Source organism: Pocillopora verrucosa, chromosome 10, assembly GCF_036669915.1.
Source record: "Pocillopora verrucosa isolate sample1 chromosome 10, ASM3666991v2, whole genome shotgun sequence".
NCBI lineage: Eukaryota > Metazoa > Cnidaria > Anthozoa > Scleractinia > Pocilloporidae > Pocillopora > Pocillopora verrucosa.
In genome coordinates, this window is record NC_089321.1 from 3608686 (window position 1) to 3634673 (window position 25988).

Sequence of the window (25988 nt, forward strand, 5' to 3'; positions counted from 1 at the left end):
TCATTTAAGAAGCACAAGTACTACAGTAGATATAGATTTCTAGATCTAGGTAGATAATAGCAACTACTGGTATTAGAAATCATTAAGTTTCAGTTCATTATTTGGATGTTGAACAGTTTCACTGTTTTTTTTTTCTTTATGGTGTGATAATGTCTGATGCCATAACTGAAATACAGTCTAATCCATGTGTAATTCTAGTTAATTTGATATCAAACTCTCAAAAAATAGGAAAAAAAATAACCAGCTGTCAAAAGAACACCTTCTGATATACAAGTGGATGCAAGGTTAGCTGTCAATGATGGCAACTTACCAACATTGATTCCATTTGTAGTACTTTGGGTCTGAATGGAACCTTTTGCAATGTTCTTGGAGGTTGTGGTGTTGATCAAGCCAGAAATTTTTGTTGATGCTACTACCAAAAAAGGACTGGAGGTTGTTGATACCACTGAGGGTAAATAATGGGAAGGTAATGGTCCTTCCTCTGAAGCCTGATTAGCGCAGACTAAAATTGAAAGATTCGGGATCAACATGAGCAATTAATATGTTACTGTAAAGCTTACAGCAAGTTGCCCCCTGTCGAAATACATAAGTCTGATCTCTAAGTACAAGTATCAAGTGTCATATTACCATCTAAAGATACAGTACAGGGCTATGCAACATCTGCTTGTCACATAAATGGTACACATAGATCAAAGACATGATGAGATAAGATATAAAGCTGAAGTTAGAAGTCTTCAATCATTAAACATGACTTTTGCCTCCAAGAGCAAAATAACAATTAAATCACTGCAGTGTCAGCTATACTTCTTCTTTGACCATTTTGAGCTCTGAGAATTGACATTAGAACAAACAATATCTCTTAGTTAATGGTTTTGTTTCTTCTTATCGCATTTCTGCTAAAAGTGTATTCATACTGAGAGAAATTCCTTTTTGGTTTCTTCTAGGAGTTAAGATCCAACAATTCGAAACTTTATTCAAGCACATGTAAATCTACTGTGTAAACAACTGACTCATTTGCTGCTATAATTGAAGTATCCTGCTGAACCCCAGATTACTCTACCTACCAACTGTCATGCCTGGAGAACTGACACACAACACAGCTTTTTCACATGTTTATGAAGAAAAAAAGCTCAAACAAAGCAGAGAAGAGGTAAGCCTTTCTACACGCTCAGGCTTTTTCCAAATCCTCTGATTATAGGAAGAAATGCACTAGAAGGAGGAGTGTGTTGGAATTTTTCAGGATGCCTTCTGAAATTTCTCTTTTGACATTGGAGGTTTTGTAGTCAAAGAAAATTATTATTCAGATTATAGGAGTGTATAGGTAATGATGAGTTAATTGTTTATATATCTGTACCCATGTAATTCTGGTTTATTACTTATGAGTCATGAAGGCTTTCCAATGTTTGCAGAGATGAAGCATGTTCAATCTTACAGATTTCCAATGAGCTGAAAATATAGTATCAGTTGCAGATGATTTCCAGAGATCCAAGTCCCATACTTAAAGTGATCAAATATCTGGACATCTTGCAACCTTTTTTCAGTCATTTTAACTTAAGGAGAAAAGTGTGTTTATGTTACCTACTTTGATTCCCTTTAAAAGCTGAAGGACAATAATTTCAATTTCATCCAAAACTCATTATACATGTACCACCATACAGACAGGACATAATCAACCGACAAAAAAAAAAACAAAAAATAGTGTAAACAATCAAAAGAATATAGCCTTTGGAAGGATTAATTCATTTAAACCACAATACTAAAGATCACTGGAAATGCATAGCGTTTGAAATTCTAAATCAAATAATATACTTGAAAAATTATACATATCTGAATAACAGATTCAGCATTTTCCATGTAACACGAGTGCAAAGCTATAACACACGTGCAAATTACAAGTAGTGCATGTGCTGCCAAAATTGCTCTTGTCTAGACATTCTGCCATGCATTTTTCTTGCACATAATTAACAAGTAGCAACATAATTTGTTGTGCACTTTGTTGTAAATAAGCACTTGAACTTTCTCTAAGACTACAAATTGCAATTTTCTTGTCTCCAAAAAGTTTATTTTTGCTTAATACTACCAAATTGCATTTGAAATCATGTTGTTACCCATACAGACAAAATGCCCCTTGATGTCTGACCCGAGTTTTTTTCCCAGATCATGTGATAACACATACCAATAAGGACTACAAAGTGAAACATCTTCCGTATTTAACTGTAGATCGCAATTGAGGACAAAATTCATGACTCTGTAATACACTGCACAAAACATCTCATTACTGTTACATTCAAATTATCCTTGGTTATGTTTCTGTTCTTGTCTTTATCGTGACATTCATAAAAATTTCAGATTAATTATAATTTCAAAATTGTAATAGTCGTTTTCCAGATGAAGTAGTTGAAAATGGTAATTAAATCATTGAATGAAAACGAAATAAATTCCATGTGCGAGAGGCACATGAAACTTCGTTCAATGATTAAATAAAATCTGCAGAAAGCAACTCTCCAGCTGTAAGAGTTCATTTCATTTATTCGATGGAACACGAAACGTGATAAATTTACACCCTCTGTTGGTTATGATTGTTGTGAGCTCGTATTTCGCACATTTGCATGCTTCCAAATGCCTTTCAACCACGCAAACCGGACTAGTCACAGACAGAAAAGGACATCCCTATTTAACAATGGATGCGAATAATCCTCCTTATCTGCTAAATCTGGTTTTACTTAAAGAAACCGTAAAAAGTTCTCGCCCCCTTTCAAATCTTTCATCAACAGCTCAAGTGCTTTGGCAAACGGAAGGGTAGTAATATTTACAAAATCAGCTGCGAAAGAGTCACCCCTACGACGTTTATTGCCCAAACAAAACGAAAACACAAAGAAAACACACGGGCACTTTCTTCGATGGCTAACGAAGCCCATCGGCAAAACGTGGGCGCGAATCCCATCAACGTACCTAAGCCCAACTCGAGACTTACCAAGACATGACATTCTCACGAGTGCGTAGAAGAGAACCAAAGTACAATCCATGTCGCTTGTCTCCAGACGCCTTCTTTCGACTAGATTTTACTAAAACCAGCTAAATTTAAGATGCAACGGACTTTCCTGTTATCAACCAGTGCCTCTCCTGTCCATTCTCATCGATCTCGAGGGTTTTCAGCGGCTTTTAATGCATACATCTTCCTATTAGTCTGATCGATAAAGCGAGACTGCACACACACTTATATGAAGCACAGGAAGTAGGCACCATTCTCCTGTGCAAACACGTCATGCGTACTTCCGGTGAATTGTTCCTAATTTCTTTACTTCCCTTCACTTTTTCTTTAATTAATGGCTAATAATCGTATTCGGAGTCAGAGGAAGAAATTCGAGCATGGAAACACACACACACAGTATGATGAAGAAACTTTGAAAAATAGTGATTTAAAGGTATGCCGTTTCGTGTCAAAAGGCGGCGGGCATCTGAAGGGCCTCAAAACCGCTCAAGCGCTTTAGGAAATATAATAGAATCACTCGACCTCTTAAAAATGGCGCCATCCGATTCTGTACGAAGCAAAACTAAATTAATAAATAATTTATTTTCTTCAGTGACAAGCATGTTTCAAATAATTGGACTTTGTGCCTCTGTAGAAGCTCAGGGAGTGAAATGATCCAATGAAGTGACAACAGCCATATGAGCTGAAACGTGTCTCTTTGTAGAATTAATAATTTCCTCAAAAGCTCGAACAGACGTCGTCGTTTCCTTTTTTTCTTAGCTAGCTGAAAGCGAATCCATTAAGAAGATCCAATGAGTCAGTTCTCCCTCACCCTCCTCTCCCTTTCCCCAATCAGAACTGCGGGTATTTGTACCACTCGGTTCTTCCAGAGACATAATCACATGTTACTACTCAACTTAAAGTATTTGAAATTTACTCATCTTGAATTATTTTCTAGCTTATTTAGCTCTATTGTAAGAAAAAGTAACGTGTTTCCTGAATCTATATGTTTGGAAGCCCTTGCAAAATTTCCCAGACCTCCCGCTAGGCCGGTGATCCTCTTTCCCAACCCCCTCTCCAAAATTCTTTATCCTTGTTGTCTCATTTAATATTTTTTGTTCTCAATTTTTTAATTTTTTTTAAAGCCCCTTTCAAACACAACGAGTTTGAAAGCTATTCATTGCATACATGCAGACGCTTTTGATCCTCATCGCTGTCTACACTTTCCCGAGAGCCACTCGAACAATCCCAAAACGTGAGTCTCGAGTTGTTCTCGCGCGTTACCACGCAACATACGTGCATACATGTAGTGGGCTCTTCCTGTTCTTCCCACCTCGCGAGTAAACTTTTCAGCAGTCTATATTCTTTATTCCATTTTGTTTAGTGCCTTTTTTTCAGGTTTTTGTCTTTTTTACAACTTTGTTTTCAACTTCAGGAGCCTTGTGCTGTGTATTTTACAATCATTACAATCCCTAACAGAGGGTCTGAATGGGGTTAACCCTTTAACTCCCAAGATCTCATTAGTAATTCTCCTTACTGTCTGCTATACTGTGCTTGTGATGTTAGTTTGGAGGATTTGGTATTGGATCAACTTAAAATCCCCTAATTGATATTTTTCTTTATTCTCATCACTTGTCTGCATGATATTGTATTGATATTGTAAGGAGAAATTCTATCTTGGTCACTCATGGGAGTTAAAGGGTTAATCAACTGGCGACTGAATACCGACAAAACGAAAAAAATATTACCGATTAGCGACAAGTAAATACTAACCGACAACCGACATAGTCTCACATGGTCCAACATTATCGATATTTCTATTCAGAAAGAAGAGCATTCTAGCCTAACAGATAGCCACTTTAAATTTAAGATTCGGTTAATTATGGAATTTCCAGTCATCAGACTTACTTTATGGCCGAGTAGGAGTGCAGGCTTATTTCAATAACAGCGCCCGGTTCTCGAACCCTCAAATCACCCAAGGAAAATGAGTAATTAACTTGGATTTTTAATTATTAACCGAGATTTACCGACAACCGACAACCGACAAAGATTGAAAATTTAACCGACTACAGATAAAGTAATGAAATTCTAACCGACAACCGACATATGAGGACCCCTCATTCAGACCTTCCCAACAATAGCACGTCATGACGTACACTAACCCATAAACCCTTAACACCCTAGCACCAGCATCCATGTTCTCGATACTCTTCTTTAAATACTTTCTTTGGTAATAACATGGAGAATTTTTAAAACAATCAAAGCTTCTTAGGTTTGCCACCATTTCCTTTCACTCTCATCGAAGGACAAATTATTTATTATTAAAGAGTTAGTCACAAGATTTTTCATTACAGCATTGCTACTGATCATGAATCAAACATTAGGTCATGAAAAGAACTGAAACGATCGCCAACTAAATAAACAAATCCTCCTTGTCAGCACCTCAGGAAATGTACAGAGAACAGCATAGAAACTATGTGCTTACTGATGTAAGGATGCAAATGTGTTAAGACCCTGAGTATTTGTCTAGTCGAGGATTTGAATACCGACACACTCTTAAGAGAGTTGACCGCTCTCAAGTCGCTTCAATCGATATGAATCTATTTTCCCTGTCCCCTGATCAGCTTATGAAACAAACAAAATAAGAGAAAATTAGCCAACGAGACTTTCTGCTCAAATGTACCAAGAACTTTTAATCAGTCTCACTGCTCAGGCGACTCACTGCTTAGGAAAAAAGCCTGTCAACAACAACATCCGTTAGGTAAATCGGCGCAGAAAAGTTACGGAGTATGTGCTATGCTTTTTCACTCTATTTGACGGATCATGCAATTTTGCAGCCGAGATATGACGTGTTAGTGCACACGTGGACTTACCCACCTTCCGTGGATTTTCGTGACGAACATATTTCGCAAGTGAAAGTAAACACAGTCTGACAAAAGCGACATCAAAATCCTTTTACGTTTGACCTGACTCCTATGTAAACAACGCTTATGATAAGTTTTTTAAAATGCGTGACGATCAGCGAACTCTTATGAGTAATCACAAGAATTAAGGAGTCTTAAAAAAAATGCAACCGATCATTGTTCTATATTCGAGTCTTGCACTGTAGATGTTTAGATGTTAATTCTTCGTGGCTTAAATAAACCTGGAATCTATCCTTTTATGCGGGGGATAAAGTCATTCGAGGGCAAAGCGATGAAGAAAAAACGACGCCGCTATTTGCTTTGTTTTGCGACAGCAATAGCTGTAGTTTATTTAGGTGTGGAACAACTGATCATCTGTTGGCCTGTTTTAAGACAGTATGCAAATCAGCTCATGGTGAATGGAGGAATATGATAATGTCAACAAGCTAGTTGATTTAGTTTTAAAGAGCTGGGTGTTGATTGTTTTAAGACGTTACCATCGGGTGTTTAAATGCCGCCGCAGATCCAAACAATCTTCGTCCTCAGTGTCTAAGATATCTGGAACACCTGGTCCGTTACTTCCAAATCCTAAAAAAACTGCTCGCACGAAGCTAAAAATCATCCCAAATAATTTTGCTTCGACTAACTTCGACGATTTGAACTCCGAAGAACTGGCATGACTGTAAAGGTAACTGAGCTCAATTGGTATTCATTCATTAACTTTCTCAAAAGGAATAGAGTTTCAAGATTCTTATAGTACTGTAGTAGGCTATTTCCTGCAATATTTTGCTGAGTAACCTTGATCAGAGAGCTGCATAATTTACAATGCAACACTGTCAACATGTAAGGCGTCATCTCGTATTGAACCTTACGACTCCAAGCAGCAAACAGTTGGATCAGTATTGTGTTATAGTTAGGGCCCTTGAATACTTTTGTGATCCTAAGAAGTTGAGTTATTTCATTTTCATCGATCAGTTATCTCGGTGCTATGATAGGAAAATCTTGGTATCGAAATTGTTCACATGTGTGAAGAGTGGAGCAAGAAGAAATATGTGCAACTGCGTACAGGCCTCGCCTAATTGAATTGGACTCAATAGAAACAGATCGATAGCCAACTAGACTGAGTTTTGATAAGTCAAGTGAAGCAACTTTATCAAAATCAGCTATCATTCTTCCTCATCACCCTTGTCGAGATTCGGGTGCATTTTTAGCAAGCCAATAAGCTTACAAATTTCCAACTTTCTAAACACATTCGTATGTAGCTAAAAACAATATGCATCCGTTTATTATATACATTTGATGGCTTTATCTAAGGCTAAATTAATTAAGAGTTATAAATGAAGTTGAGTCAACTTTTAACTTCACTTAACTTAACGCTGTACCTTATCTGACATGATTAACGAAAACAAATGGAACCTTTTAAGTACGGAAAAGAAAAATTGTCGAGATAAAATTTTATATTTCACCACAGAGTCAGCTGTACTGATTGCGTTCGACTTAAGCATCAACCAAAATTTTCTGATCACTATTCAACTGACTGTCTGGAGTTTTGAAGTGTAAAGTAAAAATTGTCAAGTCTTATTGCAGGTTTTTTTCTCTTTTATCATCAGTTTTTCAGTGTTTACACTATACTACGTTCTAAGTTTGCAAACTTTTTTTCACAGAAAGAGCTTCTTCCGAATGTCACTAAGATTCGGGATTGAAAAACCTGTTGTGTGTAATATACTTGAAGCGAGGTTACTTCTTGACTGAATCACCATAATCTGGGTTTGCTGAATCACTAACACGATACATTATATAGCTTAACCATAGACATCTAGAACCCCAGTTTTAAAAAAAGCGAGGATTTTGGAGGTGAGATGAGGTATATAAAGTGTTTGCTTTACTTCTCTCAAAGTCGCTTGAGAATATTATTTCAGCATTGACGTTTGAACTGACGTAAAGTGTAAAATTGTCAGTACCTCAGTTTATATAAGTTATTATTTGCCCGACACTTAAATGCCTGTCATAGCACAGGCTGCCCAAGCTCCAGCTGTGAGATGATCATCTAGCGAAATAACAGTCATGACGAAATTATAAGAGTTTGTATGGAAATATTTACGACCGCTCTTAGGAATAAATAATACAGTCAAATTCTCAATGAAAATACTTCACCCTGTTTTCACAATGCGTTGCTTGTTATCTGACCGCTTACTTTGTTGAAAACCCATTTTAGCGAGTTATCCATTTCTAGGTTTACTACATAAGAGAAGACTCTCAAACAAACTCTTATAACTTCGCCATGACTCTTATTTCGCAAGATGATCATCTCAAAGCTGGTGCTTGGGCCGCCTGTGGTCATAGTAAATTTCATTATGCAAAAATGTAAGTTTGCTTAGAGCGAAAATTTCGGACGTCACCGCTAGATTACTCAGTGACGTGCATACAGCACCAAAAAGCTTAGGCGAATCATCTGCAACATACAATAAGTATATGTAAACAAGCCTAGTCTGAGATCTCTACAGGCCCAAATAAAAAACAGCTGGAGTTGTCCATATAAAATCTCATACTATTCATTACTGTTTTGCTTATAATATATTTGCCGCATGCATGGCGAACGTTAAGAAACACTGTTTAGAATTGGGACCTGGAGGTTACTGATCCTCTAGTGCTGCAACTTAATTTTGCTAAGTATGACGTCTTAATTCTCTAACAGGACGATCTAATCCTTTTATAGGAAGTGTCCCCGAAAATAAATTCGTTTTGCTGACGTCATAGAATGAGAAAAGCTGGCATCAGTTGAAGTAGACTGGCTGAAATAACAGCTGTGCAACACACAACGCTATTCGCTCGAAATTTTAAGAATAACAAAGATGTTAATGAGAATGAAGAGAGCAATCATCCTTCCAATGCTGGTTCTCTTTGGATCATGTCTCTACATCGGAACATTTCTTTATCTCATTGTCATTGAAGAGTCCCAAGGTATGCTATATCAACATCTTTACTTAGTTTTGCATTGTGCGTTCTCAGTGAGAATAATTCCTTGTATAGCCGCTTTCACCGTCTATGATCGAATCGCGTCAAAAACGAAAACGGTTTCTTTGCCATCAACCGCACTCATAATTTCCTCTTCGGCACAAGTGTTCCTTCGCCAGTGGAAAAGTATGAGGCAAAATCTTCGCGCGGACGGAGAAACGTGCGTCCTGCAATGCCTACGAATGGAGAGTTTTGGATCCACGCTCTTCGCCGTTAAGAAGTATGAGTCCAAACATGAGGCGGAGAAACAGACGTTCTGTAGCGCTACCAATGAGCGCGGACTAGCTTTGAAATGAATTCGAGATCAACGTCTAACACATAATAATAATAACAATCATCATCATCATCATCATAAATTGAAGATAATCATTGCAATAATAGTTATAATAATAGTAGCTTTGATACTATGACTATTAATGAATAAATTGATGTAAACGAGCTGCCACCGCCCCTAAATTCGTACCCAGACACTCGCAACAAAAGGTGAGAGGGACCTAGCCTCAGAGGCCAAGTGTATGTTTATCTACTCCTTGTTCATAGTACTGTTTACGTGTCGTGACTGCTAGTATAAGATTTATTGCCATAATTTACGTTTTTTAAATTGTCCTTGATTTATAGATATGGTTATGAACGAAAACAGAGGAAAAGAGTTTGATTTCTCTCCTTCGAACTTAAAAGAAGTTGGAATAAAGGCTATTGCTGACATTAAGTTAGCAGGAAATATTGCAAATCATAGAGAGCTGGTGACAAACGTGGACGGCCCTAATGATGTCGTCATTCCAGATCGAACCGCATCTCAGACGAGTAAAAAGCCAGAACGAGCACGTCAACAGAAAAGAACACCCAGGGAATTACCTGCAAAGTTGATAGAAAGAAAGGCAAGCGTTCAAGTAAAAACCAAACTGCCTTCTGCAAGTAAACGTAAAGACCATAGGAACATAGAAGATTTATTACACTCTGTAAGCAATGACAAGTACTTTCCAGTCGATTCGATTTGCCCTTTTTTAGGATTAAAAATGGAACCGTATATTAAATTCAAAGACAGTTTCCACGAGAATGAACATTGCCTCCAACGACAGCCATCCTTAGATGAGTGCCAGAAGGCAGTAAGAGATTATAAAATAGAGACTCTTCCTATTGCAAGATGCGAGGAGAAAACTGAGAAAAACCTTTGCACGATTAGTGATAAATGGCGGTCAGATCGTAGTGTCAAAGTTAAGGTGCGCTGTGATGTTCGAAGATGCGGAGAGAATCCTATCTATGCTGTGAGCTTGAACCCTAAAACTGGGCAACTTGAAGACGAACATCATTGGCACAAATTTGTTTCCAAAGCAGATATCGAAGCCAATCTTCCATTCGTTGTTATTCAAATTTCCAAAAATGGCCTGAACTTTTGTTTTCTTCAATGTCTCAAAAACAATACCTCTCAAGTAATCAAAGTAATTCTAAATTTTCCTCCTGTTCTTGTTCGATCAAACTCTAATCAACCCAAAGCGCAGCCCCCAGCCTTAAACATTAACATGGTCGTTCTGAGTTCTACGTCTCGACCACATTTCTATCGATCATTACCCGAAACTGTCGCCACACTACGAAACATGGTTTATGACAAATCAGAAACAGCATCCGCCTTAGATTTCGAACTCCTTCAGAGCCTGACGTCAGATACGGCACAAAATCTTCAAGTTCTTCTCTCAGGGCAAACCGACAGAGAAGCCCGTGTCCAAGGATTGACTCTGTTTTCAACATTGAAAGAGCTAGGATATCAAAACATATTCCAAACTGATCAATGCTGGTTGAAGCGTGACTATGAAAATATGGGAGAAAAAATTAAGATGGAATGGAGTCGCTGTGACCCTGGAATGACCCATGTAGCTTGCCAAGCGACTGACGAGCACAAAGTTAACAATAAACTCGAAAGAAATCACACGACTACGGCCTCATGTTTAAACGGCCATTACGTTTTCGACTACATCTTCGATTTCATAGATAAATTTCAGCTTGCGTTAAGAGTTACTAAGACAAAAACACCTTTCTTTTCTCACACTTATCTGACCTTAACGAAAGACGAATTAGGAGTCAGAATAAGGCAACTGGACAAGCAACTGTCGATGTTTCTACAGACCATGGCGCGTGAAGAAAATGCTGTGACTATTGTAACATCGGACCACGGCCCAACAGCAACTAAGTACTCAATGGATTCGATTGGAGGAAGATATGAAATATATAATCCCCTTCTTTTCATTATTATACCCAAGCAATTATCTCTGAGACTTGGAAAAAAGCAAATGGAAGCCTTGATTAAGAATCAACATCGGCTAATATCTCACATCGATCTTCACGATACTCTTATTTCGATCGGTAAACTCGGAGACAATCAGCGCGGGTATAGTAAAGGACTTTTAGCAGAAATAGCCATCAATCGAACATGCGCAGATGTTGGTATCAGTGAAGAGGCCTTGTGCAAGTGTCGCGGTTGGGAAGAATGGTTCCCGAAGGATGACCCAAGATTCACTTGGATCGCCGAGTTTGCCCTTGGGGAGCTCAACAACGTACTTCAAGATGTGATGCAAAATTTCTCGTTGTCAAATGAGGGACATATCAAATGTCAGAGACTCATTGGTTACGCCATTGAAAAGGTTCATCAAGGAAAAGACAAACGTTTTCTTTCACTGGATTTAGTTGCACATCCTGGAAGGCAGTTATTTGAAACCAAACTTTACCTACCAATGAACTTTTCTTTAGAAGCCGGCAACACAAACTATCTGTTCCAAGGAAGTAGACAGATGATGAAAGTACTTAGCTTTCGAAAAGGAGATCACCATCTAGACCTTACAGCTACTGCAAAGAGCGGACCAGCGATTAATCTATGTCTGCAAGATTTTCACCGATCGAGCAGCAAGATGCGAACGAAAAGAAATTCTAGAGGAGCAGGTACAAAGTATGACGGAAACATTTTGCGAATGGCACATTATTCCAAACACTTTGGAGCTAGTCCACGAATTCGAATACTTGACAGGCGGGAGAAATGTCTCTTTCTCGTCACGAGAACGCATTTTAATCAAACGGTGGCGTTAGAAGTCTTGAACAGCTGTGTTGACAGGACTTTCGTGGTTAAAGTTGATATATCGAATCAAAAGGAACATGTGCATCTGACGAAAAAGCTTCCAATGCTAGTTCAACTAGCTCCAGGGACTTTTCGTTTTTTATTCAGTGCTTATATAACGGAAAGGGCCATGATTCTCAAGCCAAAAATTGCCTTTAAAGTTGTCAAGGTCAATGTTTAAGGCGAGTAACTGTCTAGTAATCTGGAATAAAAAGTGGTTTCTTTTCCACAGAAATAGTTTTGGTTTTAACTATTTAGTCACTCTGACTAAATTTTACTGGATAAAGGGGGTAAGTTTCTAAAGAAACTGCGATGCTGCGTTGATCGGTGTTACATGCAACCAGATAATTTGCTTTTATCTACGGAGTTAATAATGTTAACTGGCCATCGCATAAAGCTTCTAAAGCTGAGGCTTCGAACATTAGCCTTAAATAATAGCGACCAATGGCTAGCGCTTGAAATATCAGCATTATAGACTCTGCAGTGGCCAATTTACATTATCAACTCCGTTGATGGGACCAAATTATTGATGTACTCCCTATGCCTTCCTTGCCTACTTCTGGTTTGGTTTTTCGTTTCCGTCACCTTGATAAAGTAAATGATTCGGCCCTTTGTTTCTGATAATGACTTCAACTCAGCTTGTCCAAACGTCAGTCTTGGCACTGAGCTAATACCGACAACAGTCCCTTTCAGGACTATACATCACTGGAAAATTTGACTTCTCGATCATTTGCCTAGATCGCCGCTTAGTGTAACCGCCAGAAAGTGACTGGCGTTTGAATTTGGGTGGCCAAAAACTTTTATTAATTGAAATCAGTACCTAGAAAAAATAGCAAAAGTTCTCAGTCGTTTGCGTCATCAAATGCGCATTTTACCTGACTTATGTGCAAGTGCATGGTCGATTTCCAGCCCGTAGTGCTTTTCGGCATCCCATTAAAAAGGGAAGGGGGATTGTTGATCCGTTTCACCTTAATTATGATAAGCATCGAAAAGTTGTTGTTCGGATCGACTTACGTGAAGTGGCCTTTTATTTTCACAAGCATCGTTGAAAAGAAATGAACTTGAGAGACTGCTTTGGGAGGTAGTCTGGTTTTATTTTCACGAGGTCTAAATCTCAGATACCCAGCAAGAAAGCACTGGAATAAGAGATATTTCTCACCTTTAAACCAAATAGGACTACTAAACGAATGTGACACAAAATTATTAAAATTATCGTTGAGTAAATTGTTCCAACAGTAAAGTAGCATTAAATTATCTCTATTTACATAACCAATGAATTATAAATATCAAGAAATTGTGGATCCTTTCACTAAGTTAGAAACAAGATAAAGAATTGGAATGGTACCTGCCTTAAACCTGTTATCTCAATTGTTAAAAAAACGAACCCTGCACACGGATTTGGCGGGTAATAAAAATTAGGAAAACAAAAAAATTTCTTTTTCGAAAATTGAAAAGATACAACATCAGCTTGATTTAAGCTTCGTGTGAGGCAACAAAAACCTAAAGTTAAAAACGTTCGGCTTAAGTAATGAAGCACACTACATTACTGGTTTCTTAAATGTTTCCATAAAGAAAACTTCAATTTTACTGGAGTATTAGTGCTTTGATAACGATTCTGGCGTGAGCGAGCGAGGTTGCACGGGATGTCTGTTCTTGTTCTACGAAGCAGAAAGGTATGTCTTACTTTAGAAGCTGATTGCAAATTTAGATTTTGATTGAGTGATAGTAAACAATATTAAAGCGTTTTCTCTGCTGGAATAGCTTGACCGACACATGTATTGCACCAGAAACTGGAAAGGCGCACTGAAGAATTTCATGACATAATTCTGTTAATTTCAAAAGAAATTTAACTTTGATTCGAAGACACTGAATTTTAGAGAGAAACGTTATAAGTGTTTGATCGTTTCGACAAACATATTATACAATGACAGAAGGAATATTCGAGCAAAAGGTGACAATTTTCAGAGCTCTCTGTTTACGAGAGCGAAGGCGACCTTTATGTTTTTGTAGTCATGGATTTATTGCCATGGTACTTCTACGTCGTTTGAATATTCAGAAAAACAGCTGCACAAATGTTAACTAAGCGTTTGCTAATTTTTTTACAAAGAAATAAATTGTTTAAATTTTGGGCTTTATTTGAATAATTCTACATTCTCTTTGACATTCCTTATCATGGAACAATGATTATATGTAACAAACACCAGTCCATTTTAGTGATGGTTATTATTAGAGCTTCAGATACAACGCCTTTCTTTGACTGTCACGAGACGTAAGGCACTTTCCTATCATGTTATCAAAACTGAAGCATTCTTTCCATACCATCGTGCCAATCACTCTCGTTTTCCCTAACCCTAGTGTTCAGACGATCAGAACAATTGTATATAAACCAGCAAATGATCACAGACGACTGTGTACGATCGGAACGACCACGATCGCGTCGACCCTGATCGGGACGACTACGATGGGGTCGACCGCGATCCGTTCGACTACGATCGGGGCGATCACGATGACAATGACCACGATCGCGACAACGACGATTGCGACAGCTACGATCGGAACGAACTCGATCAGAAAGACTGCGATTGCGACCATCACTTTCACAACGACGACATGTATGTCCCAAAAACCGAAAAAAGGTGCCTTCAACATCGCATGGCTTAAGTAGATTTCGACATCATACGATATCATCTTAAGGAGTGTGAACAGCATAAACAAACTAAAAGATTTGGCCTAGCAGAAGTTTACAATTTCGTAGCTTAAATTGGACAACGAAATACTAAAATCATACATTTTGCTTTAATTTCCCAAGCAAGTGATCTTTCGAATCCAACGAACACGTTTGCTCATACTTAGAAATCGTTCCTCAGTTGGAAACTAGTTTGACAGAATGTGTGATGCTTGATTCAAATTAAAAAATTGCTTCCCCTTTGACAAATATTTTAAGCCTCCTGATTGATCGAGTACTCCCTGACCGTTTGACTTAAAATCAAAACTATAATAAAATTCTCGACTGGCCATCACCACCCCGGCTCGAGCACTAATAGAACAGTGTACGCGTCATGCTTGTAATTGGACAGTGTAATAGGATAGTTGAAACGTCATGCCCGTGTAAATGGACGGTACGCGTCATGTGTGTGGTCGTGCATTTCGCTGAATTAACTGTTTTTTTTATGAAAAAGTATAAGCGATGTCTAGTTTATTTCTCAAATTTTTCATAATTTTTATTGGCTGGTAACGGGACTTCGAATCGTCCAATTCTGTCTGAAATCATACTCGTGATTAGTAGATCTGACTCCCACTTCTCGGTCGTCTGATTTGGATAATCACTCGTAAGATAACGGACCGAATTGGACTCCACTTGGTCCTATTACCATTAGTAATCAAGCTGATTGACCAGCTAACCTCGTGGGACCGCCTGACGGAATTTAGAGTCAGACTGCATCTTTAATACCCGGTTTAAATGACCTCAACGGTTTGGTCCACCTGGCCGCATGACTATCTACAAACCAATCAACTGACAGACGGACCACCAGACAGATGGACCTGGACTGATAAAACAGATGGATAAATCCAAATTCAGATTCCAATACCTGTTGTGATGAGACATACAGACAGACAATGACATATAGGTTTAACAGGCAGCATAGATGGAATACGGATGCGGGATCGAACGGACGGAAAGAAATGCAAAAGGGAGTAAGTTTCTGCTGCGTCGATGGGAGAGTATAACAGGGTAATTTAGTTTTACCAACTGAGTTGATAGCGTAAATTGGCCACCGTAAAGAGTTTAATTTAAAAGCTGACGTTTCGAGCATTAGCCCTTCGTCTAGGCGATTGTTTCGAATGTTTCGCTCTGACAAAGGGCCATTGTTCGAAACGTCAGCTTTTAAACTCTTTATGGTGGCCAATTTACGTTATCAACTCAGTTGTTAATACTAAATTACCGGAAAGACAAATAGACAGACTAAACAGATAAGAGAGATATTTGACAACCAGTCCATTAATCAATGGTGAGTTGGTGAGGTAGCTGAATAAGCAATTCAGCTCTTTTATTATGTAAGTCTTAGCCCTAGTCCTAGTCTTAGTCGATAGCCCAGGTCTGTGGATTCCATTTTGACAAATTTCTCTTTCCCAACAGGCTTTCTTTCTGCTTGTAGCTGCCGCGGCCCTTGGACTTTACTTTTGGACTACAAGAACGCAAATGAGGCATTTTGCTTTGTTTGCAGCAGACATTGACAGTACCATTATAAAAGGTAATTCAAATAAAATTCATAATAAACATGACTTCTTAGCGCCTCGTTCAGAATCAAGCATAACTATAAATGGAAACAACTATAAAAATGCATGAATAAACAAGATCGCAAGAATTTCACTTAACAAAACTGCCATCGGAGCTTGCATGCTTTTATCTTTCCCACGCAAATAATCAACAGGTTATGGATTTTAAATTTGCCCAATATAGCCTCCTGGTCATCGAGGCGCTCAGTTTTTTGTCGATCATTTTCAGAAAATAACCACGTATGATAAATTTAAACTAACTCTTGATGTATAAATTTAGTTGTCCACTGAGAAATATATGTTTTCTTCGACAAAAGGTGCATCTGCAGATGACACGACATTTTCTTCTAAGTTACCACTATCAACCACTGCTCCCAAGCTTAAAAGTGTCACTACGAGCCCTGAAAATTGGTGGGATGAAGTGGAGGGAGAAAGCATAACTGAAAGCGCTAAGAACACTGTGATGCAGGGACCTACTGGGAATATTTCTGAGGATATGTCACATGAGATGGACAATGAAACTAACAGTTTCGATCAGCTTTGGGATTCTGCGTCTGAAAGCGAGCCACTTCCCAGAAAGAACACCGAGAAATCTTTACCTCCTTTCACCGATGTTCTGAAGGAATCTTTGAGGGAAATGTCTCCATCTTCTAACATCGGGAATGCCAGTAATAAACATGATGTGCCTAGCAAGTCGCAAACGATAGATGGCCGCAATCGTGTGGTTAGCGAAAGAGCTAACGTCTTTGAGACATTGTTTGAAGAAGACTGGGAAGGTCCAGGGGAGTTTCCGATAGGGACGGCTTGTCCATATATGGGTATGAGAAAATTTAAAAGCACGAAACAGCAGATGAAACAGAAAGAGAACGTATCATGCGTTGCACACGTATCGACGGATGAGGACTGTCAAAAGGCAAATAAAGAATACAGAAACCACCAAAAAATTCCTCAGTGCAATGAAGGGCCTGGGAAAGATATTTGCTCAATTGAAGAAACATGGCGAGCAAGTCCCGAAAGTAAGCTAACAATTCAATGTGACCTATCAATTTGCAAGGGACATCCCGTGAGCGTCACGGGAATTCACCCGTTGGAGGGCGTGGTGGACAAAGAGAAAGAGGGATATACGTTTAACAATTCCACGGCTCTTGAAAGATTTCTGGGACACTTTGTAATCGTGAACACGTTGCGCAAATTTAGCTTCTGCTTTCTTCGATGCAAAACAGGGCGTAAGAAATACGCCCAGCAAATCCTGATGTTTCCTCCGTTATTAGATATAGAGGACTCAGAATTTCTACCAAATAAGAAAGACCCCAGTCTAATAAACATCAACATCGTAATGCTGGATTCAGTATCGCGTGCACATTTTTATCGTTCGCTGCCTAAAACAGTCAGCACGCTACGAAACATTGTTTACAATAAGTCAATAAACGCAACGGTGCTAGACTTCGAGTTATTGCAAAGTTCAGCGCCGTTCACCTTTCACAATATCAGAGCCTTTATGTCTGGGAAAAGCGATTTCAACTACATCGAGCATTCAAATGGCACATACCAAATAGAAGTGCTGTATAAGAAGATGAAGAACCAAGGTTATTACACTCTCTTGCAAGAGGATAGCTGCTGGTTTGACGAGTGGGGATCCTTATTCACCAACAATATATTTCAAAACAAGACACCTCACAGTCGAAAGGAATTCCAAAATCGCTGGAGCGGATTTCAGGATGTGGTAAACGGTTATCATGTGGATGACTACGGCCTTTCGTATTCATCATGTGACGTTTTCAAACAGTACAATGTAACTAACCAATTTAATCGGCCGCTCAAAATTTGCTTCGGGGGTAAAGTGTATTCCGAGCTTTTCTTGGATTATTCCCTTAGTGTCTTTCAAGGATATATTGATTCCGGTAAAAGACAACCAATATTTGCCTATACACATCTGAATGCCGGACATGAAGTAACTGGAACCCGCATAAGACAAATTGATTACGCTGTATCAGGGTATTTACACGCTATAGCGCACGAAGAAGACACTCTGACACTTGTTTTCTCCGATCACGGACCAAAAACCACGAAGTTCTCGTTCCAAACAATGGAGGGGCGAGGAGAGATTTACGATTCGTTGCTATTTGCTATAGTTCCAGAAAACGTGGCTAATATTCTAGGATTACGACGCATGCGTGCGATGATCACAAACCAGAAGCGTCTTCTAACAACTTTGGATCTTCACAACACAGTGATGTCGATCGGAGATTCTGAAAGGTCGACTTCCGATTCTTACTCAAAGGAAGGTCTCTTCTCAGAAATACCAGCCAATCGTACGTGCGCTGATCTATCGATCAAACCTTCAGCTGTTTGCAAGTGCGAGGGCTGGGACCAAAAGTTTCCTGATAATGACCCTCAATTTATATTCCTCGCCGAATTTGGTTTGGGACTACTTAACAATAAAATTCAGGATGATTATCTCACAACTCCCGATGCTGCCGGGGGGTTTGGAAAATGCCAACGTTTAGTTGGACATCGTTTTGAAAAAATACGCAGGAGGAAGGTTGGTGAAGAGTATTTTTTGACTATGGATCTAATTGTACTACCAGGGAAGGAGATATTTGAAATTTTATTGAGATACCCTTTAGGAGTCTTAGCAGAAAGGCGGAAGACTTTTCCCGCTGTAATGGGAAAGCGGAGAGTGAGTATATATCGCAAATACGAGAAATGCGTCGATGAACATGTCAAGGTGCAATTATGTGTTTGCGATTCGCATCACTATGGAAGAAACATAAGCAATAATAATGCGTGGAAATGGTTCGAGGTTAGAACCGGATCAGACGTATTGGAAACCGTGTTTAGAGCAAATAGTTTTGGTACAAACTCTGAAGTCAAAGACTTAAGTGAGTCGTGCTTGTTATTAGTAACACGGAAACGTAAAAACCTTAGCGTAGCCTTCGAAGTAGCGAACGCTTGCAAGAGGCGAAGGTACAAAGTCAGAATTACAGGGAGAGGAAACGGAAAAACCTTATTAACAAGAAAACTGCCTTTTTCTATCATGCTGGAACCAAACACAGTGCACTTTGCACTGAGCGTCCATTACGTGGAAAAACCTTACGGTTTTTACCTAAAGACATCATTTGTGGGTTATAATGTTTGACATTAGTCTGTCAGCTTATAGACCAGAAACATTAATTTAAACTTAATTCGAAAGCACATTTATTTGATAAATCAACAAAATGAAACTTTTTAAATGTTATTACCTTTGTCTAATGTTTTAAGTGTACTGTAAATAGAGCCCAAGGGACTGTAAATATATTCTATCTGTGTGATTCAAATCGATTGCTTTTTCACCTTCTACCTTTAGCTTAAACCATTTGAGTTTCATTTTATTTTTAAATTGCGTCGCTTAATTGGCTTTGTTCCTGTAATTCCTCCCGTCATATCCGTTAGTATCGGATTACCGGCTGATGAATCCGAGAGAAGTCTCCGAATTTTTTAGATAATGTGGCCAAAAGTTTGCAATCAAAGGGAACTTTTATTTGAGAGAATAAAAAAAATCGACTTCTAGATGTAAAGATGACCCCCCCTAATTATTTGTCGTATAGCAGGTTGTTTCTTCATTCCGCGGGCTGCTCAAGAGACATTACCACGTGACTTTGCAGGTACAACCTGTTGCTTTAAGTGATCAATCGATAGAGTAACACTGATGTGAAAAACGCTCAATCAGTTATCTAAGGTGAGCGCCGGCTTCAATTTGCATGTAATGTCTTGGAGAAGAGAGCCTAAGAATGAAGCAGCTATTAGCAATCGAGTGAGATGACAATACAAGAGCCTTGTGGGGCCCGAAAAATATTACTCAGTACATCTGTGACCGCCAGACAGACAGAAAAGAATGAGGCTTCAATCGATAGCAAGCTTGCTAGTTCTCCGCAACAAGAAGGTCAGAAGATTATCCTTAATAAGGTGTCTTTTATCTAAGCTTTTTAACGCAAAAGGAAAAGCTTTTAAGGGAATTTTTCCAAGAAATTGAAGGATAATTTCAAATTGTCTCGATGGCAAAATGTCGTTCAGGTTGCTTGAAAAGTTACACTTCGCGATGCATAAAATCAAGTAGTTTTCAAATTGTTTTCAAAATATTATAGAGAGGATTTACGACTAAAACAGACTCCAAAACACACACACAGATGTCTCAGCAATAAGCCCATATCAAGCCAATTTACTGTAAATAGATACGGTCAGTGACATATCTTACAGAGCGTTTTGAGCACCTTGTTTACTCGCTTTAATCTTTAAAACGCTCCATGGTGTTTTATTGTTCGTAGCAAATTCGTTTGGTTTCAGTATTTTGCTATCAATTGAGTGGAAACAAAACATTTACCTCACTTCGCTTTTCAGAATCATCGACCCGTAACTGACCTACACAATCAAAATATCGCCAATATGACAGTCGACAACGTGAAAAAAAATCCGAGTCAAAATATGGGAAAACTTGTCGGTAGAAAGGTGTAATTTTACCCGAAAAAATATAGATATGAAAAAGGAAATTGGGTGTCCAATGCTGCATTCTGAGAGATGTGGTTCAAATTGTTCCAAAACCATTTTGATGGCTTCTGCAATCTGCCCTAAAGTATCAAAAAGAGCAATTAGTACTCGCAGGAATCAATAAACTAGTATTTGGCTAACGGCAGAAAATTATTCTTATCAAGAGAGATTTTTGGTTTTAATTGTCTTCTTTTTATCAAGGCGTTTTTTGTCATTGTGGTCGTTGTTGCAACAGTCGTTTATCTTGGCACTGTGAGGGATTTCTTCCGAATGGAACAGTACACAGCAGTAACTCCTAAAGAAGACATACAGATACAGGGTAAGTCAGATAAAGAAGAGGAGAAAGAACATTAGCGCAACGCTCATGAGTTTAAGCCTCTGTATGAAGCATTTCCTCGGTCAAAGGTGTTGGTTGGCTGAAATTTAAAAAATTACTTTTGCTAACTGTGGGAAAGCCTCGATACTTCGCTCTCAACACTATAAGTGCTTTTGTACAAAAAGTGTTCAATTTAAGAACAAAATATAAAGGAAATTTCGAGCTCATTTCGTCAAAAAAATCAACACCAAAACTTTGCAATGATGGCATAAAAGCAAAGTAAAAAATAAAACAGGAACAGAAATAACAACTCGAAGTATTTTGAAATAATGCGTCAGCTATTCTAGGTGTAAAATCTAGATCGTTTACATCCAATTGTGCACTGTACAAAGCTGCCCCCAATTTAAAGGAAGCGACAAAATATTAGCTTTAAACAAATGTAGCAAGATATTTCATCTCTGATCTTCCAGGGAGACTGACATAACTCTGAGGGAGGGGAGGGGGGTGTTGCGCTCCTCACAGTCTCTTGATGCTATGCAAACCTGGATAAGATCCGGCAAGGGGGGGGGGGCTCCTGGCTCGTGTGCTGATTTTACTGTCACATTCAATTCCCAGTATTTGTATTTACAGGGGAAAATCTCTTTTTGGATCGCATTATGAGCCAGCGGCGTGAAGACGAGACCTTTTTCGGGGATGTAACAACCAGACGAAATTCGATAGCTGGCATTTCTGATGTACTGCACATCGAAACACCAGGAGAAGAAGTATTTCATGCCATGAAAACGGGCAAAAGTAGAATGCCTCAGGGAAGGAGAAACAAAAATATCACGCTATTACCAAGTGATGATGATGATGATGATGATGATGAAGGTGGCGACAGCAATGCTAATGATGACGAAGATGATAATGACCATGTTAACAAACTGGATCACAGTGAGGAGACCCATGATGACAATGATGATGATGATGATGATGATGATGATGATGATGATGAACATCACAGTGATGATGACCATAATCAGAAGGATCGTAATCGAAAGGAAGGTGACGACGGTGACGACAATGATATGGACCATGACGACAAACTGGATCACTCTGAGAACATCGATGAACACAATGATGATGATGATGATGATGATGATGAACGTCATAGTGATGATATCCATAAAAATAAGGATCGCAATGGAAAGGAAGGTGACGACGATGACGACAATGATAGTGGCCATGACAACAAACTAAATAATTATCAGAAGACTGATGATCACAATGATGATGATGATGATGAGCGTCATAGTGATGATGACCATAATAAGGAGGATGGCAAAGATAAGGAAGGTGACACTTGGAATGATTTGTCCATCAGTAGCCGCTATAAAGGATCATTTCCATTATCAAAAGAGAGAATGACGGATACCCCAGGTAATTCTAAGCACGACTTGGTCAATTCTATACAGCCCACATCACAAAAAAAGAAGAATGCAAGATTTTCTCCTTCGACAATTGCAATTTTAAAGGGTTTGTCATCGAAAGTTATCCTTAAAGAGAATCAGCAACCTTTAATCCCAAAAGAGCTGAACAGTGTTGTCAGTGAGAAAAACTTACTTTTTCAAAAATCAAAAAAGATATTAAATCTAAGTGATTCTGATAATTTCAGTCAACCGTCAGTTAATCTGCTGGTATCTCAAGGCTTCAGGAATAACGGAAACCGGAGATCCTCTACATTTCATTTAAACAAACCAATTCCACCACCTATTGGATTTTCACCGGCTCCCAGCCTTTCGATAACAAAATCACCATCGCTATTTTTTAATGACAAATCGGTTACACCTAAACATTACAATAGAACATCAGTTTGTCCACTCCTGCAAGTACGAAAACTTAGAATGTTGCCTGAGAATGTCCACTGTGTTCCACGAAACCGTTCCTTTCGGAGTTGTTTGAAGGCATTTCAAGACTATGATCTTGGAGGCAAACCTCTAACCTGCGGAAACAGTCCACCAGAGGAGCCGATGTGTTTGATCAATATTATCAGGCAATTTCCTAACTTAAGGATACCAGTTGTTGCGTGTAATACATCATTGTGCGGAACAAATCCTGTGTACGTCCTAGAGTACAGTCCTATTTATGGAATCCTCGAGGAACGCCATCTGTGGAAACGCTTTTTCACTTCACGGGGGCTTGAAAAGTACCTCGAGAGATACATAAACACAAATTACACCCTCAACTTTAATTTTTGCCTTCTCCTTTGTGTTCGCAAAGGTAGGACAGGTTTCATCGAACAGTTGATGACATTTCCCATAGCGCAAAAAACTACTAGTAGTAGAGTAAGCGATGAGGCGAAGTTCAACCTTAACATTTTGGTGCTTGATTCTGTGTCACGACCGCATTTCTACCGAACACTTCCAAAAACGGTCACGTCCCTGAGAGAAATAGATCATTTAGAATCGTACAACGCTACTGTAATGGATTTTGAGTTACTACATAGCTTAGCTTCATATACTTTCCCCAATATCAGGGCTTTAATGTCTGGTAGGATAGACTTGAGTGCTTTTGGAAGGCATGAAAATGAGACTTATGGTATAGAGGTTCTATTTGGAAAATTCAAACAGCTTGGTTATTACACATTGCTTCAAGAAGACAGCTGTTGGTATGATTCGTGGGGTTCGCTGTTTACAGACAATGTATATCAGGGTAAAATGCCACGATACAAACACGAGTTTGCCAACCGTTGGAAAAGGTTTCTTGAAAAGGTCAAGAATTACAATATAGACGATTTTGGTTTATCGCATGCTTCCTGTGAAATTTTCAAGCGCCATAAAACAACCAATCAATTTAACCATCCGAAGAAAGTGTGCTTCGATGGAAAACCTTTCGCGGAATACTTTCTTGATTATAACGAGAAGATTTACAACAATGTGCTAAAGATAGGGAAAAAAACCAGACTTCTATCATACACACATCTTAACACGGGACACGAAATAACTGGATCTCGCATTCGACAAATCGACAAAAGACTTTCACAATACATTAAAAACATGGCTAAAATGGAAGACACGTTGACTATTGTGCTTTCAGATCACGGTCCAAAAACAACTAAATATTCATTTCACACAAGGGAAGGAAGAACCGAAAAATACGATCCATTATTTTTTATTGTAATTCCAGACAAAGTGGCAGCAATCCTAGGTCGACGAACACTCCACGCCCTAGAGCAGAATCAAAACCGTATCATCAATACTCTGGATATTCACAATGGTCTTATGTCTTTAGGGAAAGCAACAAACTCGTCTAGTATAAAAGACAAAGGCATATTTGATTTAATTCCTGCCAATCGCACGTGCGCAGATTTACCGAGGAAACCTCTGGCGGTTTGCAAGTGCCAAGGCTGGGAAACAAATTTTCCAGATAACGATAAACGATTTACTTGGCTAGCAGAATTTGCCCTTGGAACTATAAACAACCAAATTCAAGAGCAGTTTCTGAGGGGCGACAAGCAGGCTGGAGGTTATGGAAATTGTCAACGCTTGGTTGGAGAGAGCTTTACCAAGATTCGGCGTCGCTCCCAGGGAAAACATTACGTCACAACCATGGATATTATCGTAACACCGGGACAGGAGATTTTCGAGGTGCAAATCAAATATCCTCGGGTGTTAAAGAACCAAAACTCCTTTGCAAAACTTATAGTTCACGAGCGTGTCACTATTTACAGACATTTTCGAAAATGCGTGGACACCACAGTTAGTTTAGGATTGTGTGTTTGTGATAGTAAAAAACATCCTAAGCAAAAAACAAAGCAAAGATGGATAAAGATTAAAAACAGAGAGGATGTCTTGAACATCATTTCACGATCCAACAGCTTTGGATCACAAACTAGGATAAAAGATATCCATCAAAGCTGTCTTCTTCTTTTTTATAGGAACCGTAGGAGAAGGAGCACTAGTTTTGAAATTTCAAATACTTGCAACGACAGAACGTATAAAGTCACTATTTCTTTAATAGAAGTTGATACCAATAGAGTTTTCGTTTCGCGAAAAGTACCATTTTCCATTTTTTTGCCTCGAAGGACAATTCACTTTCTTTTAGCAATTAGACGTTTAGGGAATACATCCCATAATTTTAGGCTGAGAGTAAAGCATGCAGTGCAATTTTCCAGGAATAGATAGGGTGTGTACTTTTTTTAATTCGCGTTTTTGCGTGCCAGATCATACACGTGACTGTGTTTTTGTTTTGTTTCATCTCTCATTTGCTGTTCCTGATGGATGCTTTTTTAACAAGGGATATGAATGATATTGATTTATTTGACCTGTGCTAGATAGTGGATTACAAAAAATGATAGTCTAGTATGAGAGGATGTGTTTCTGGATTGGTTGATTAGCGTAACAGATATTTTTTATATCTCCAATCTTCAAAGAAACTGAAAAATTTTTGAGGTAAAAAATTTGTTGCAACTGACGTTTTGAGAAAAGATTCCTTTTTTTGCAATGGCAAAGCATTTGCTAACTGTTGGGTCAATAAATACAAATTTATTAATATCTAGTTTGGTATATTGACTATCAAAGTAAGGAGGGGAGTTTTCTATCTGTACTATCCAACGAGCGTAGTGAAGGTGTCTAGTTTGGTACATTGACTATCAAAGTAAGGAGTGGAGTTTTCTATCTGTACTATCCAACGAGCGTAGTGAAGGTGTCTAGTTTGGTACATTGACTATCAAAGTAAGGAGGGGAGTTTTCTATCTGTACTATCCAACGAGCGTAGTGAAGGTGTCTAGTTTGGTACATTGACTATCAAAGTAAGGAGGGGAGTTTTCTATCTGTACTATCCAACGAGCGTAGTGAAGGTGTCTAGTTTGGTACATTGACTATCAAAGTAAGGTGGGGA

The 25988-nt window shown here is 38.7% G+C and overlaps 4 protein-coding genes across 4 annotated transcripts in view; 3 read left to right on the forward strand and 1 right to left on the reverse strand.

Annotated features, from left to right (window-relative positions):
* LOC131782074 (receptor-type tyrosine-protein phosphatase S) overlaps positions 1 to 3199 on the reverse strand; it is a 31611-nt gene extending 28412 nt beyond the window's left edge. Inside the window, exons 1-2 of the mRNA XM_059098789.2 lie at positions 2975 to 3199; positions 311 to 502 (exon numbers count right to left, since the gene is read on the reverse strand). Coding sequence (XP_058954772.2) covers positions 311 to 502; positions 2975 to 3026 — 244 coding nt within the window. The 5' untranslated portion in view covers positions 3027 to 3199. The remainder of the gene's footprint in view (positions 1 to 310; positions 503 to 2974) is intronic.
* A 3201-nt stretch (positions 3200 to 6400) lies between these two features.
* LOC131782157 (uncharacterized) lies at positions 6401 to 12173 on the forward strand. The gene is made up of 3 exons (XM_059098876.2): positions 6401 to 6562; positions 8591 to 8835; positions 9508 to 12173. The coding sequence occupies exons 2-3, from the start codon at positions 8727 to 8729 to the stop codon at positions 12171 to 12173; spliced, it is 2775 nt and encodes a 924-aa protein (XP_058954859.2). The 5' UTR covers positions 6401 to 6562; positions 8591 to 8726.
* A 4691-nt stretch (positions 12174 to 16864) lies between these two features.
* Positions 16865 to 19548, forward strand: LOC131782101 (uncharacterized). Its single transcript, XM_059098814.2, has one exon. The coding sequence runs from the start codon at positions 16908 to 16910 to the stop codon at positions 19407 to 19409; it is 2502 nt and encodes an 833-aa protein (XP_058954797.2). The 5' UTR covers positions 16865 to 16907; the 3' UTR covers positions 19410 to 19548.
* Positions 19549 to 20040: 492 nt separating this feature from the next.
* LOC131782164 (uncharacterized) lies at positions 20041 to 25578 on the forward strand. Its single transcript, XM_059098885.2, has 5 exons — positions 20041 to 20192; positions 20996 to 21113; positions 21741 to 22024; positions 22151 to 22325; positions 22422 to 25578. Exons 1-5 carry the CDS (start codon positions 20145 to 20147, stop codon positions 25271 to 25273), a joined length of 3477 nt encoding a protein of 1158 aa, XP_058954868.2. The 5' UTR covers positions 20041 to 20144; the 3' UTR covers positions 25274 to 25578.
* The last annotated feature ends 410 nt before the right edge of the window (positions 25579 to 25988 follow it).

Bases quoted from the DNA above. Each gene is read 5' to 3' on its own strand.
- LOC131782157 (XM_059098876.2), top strand. From the start codon at position 8,727: ATGTTAATGAGAATGAAGAGAGCAATCATCCTTCCAATGCTGGTTCTC. The intron at 8,836-9,507 runs GTATGCTATATC...CTTGATTTATAG, and splicing joins TGTCATTGAAGAGTCCCAAG to ATATGGTTATGAACGAAAAC.
- LOC131782101 (XM_059098814.2), top strand. From the start codon at position 16,908: ATGTCTCCATCTTCTAACATCGGGAATGCCAGTAATAAACATGATGTG.
- LOC131782164 (XM_059098885.2), top strand. From the start codon at position 20,145: ATGAGGCTTCAATCGATAGCAAGCTTGCTAGTTCTCCGCAACAAGAAG. The intron at 20,193-20,995 runs GTCAGAAGATTA...CTTTTTATCAAG, and splicing joins TAGTTCTCCGCAACAAGAAG to GCGTTTTTTGTCATTGTGGT. The intron at 22,025-22,150 runs GTTAACAAACTG...CGTAATCGAAAG, and splicing joins ACGAAGATGATAATGACCAT to GAAGGTGACGACGGTGACGA.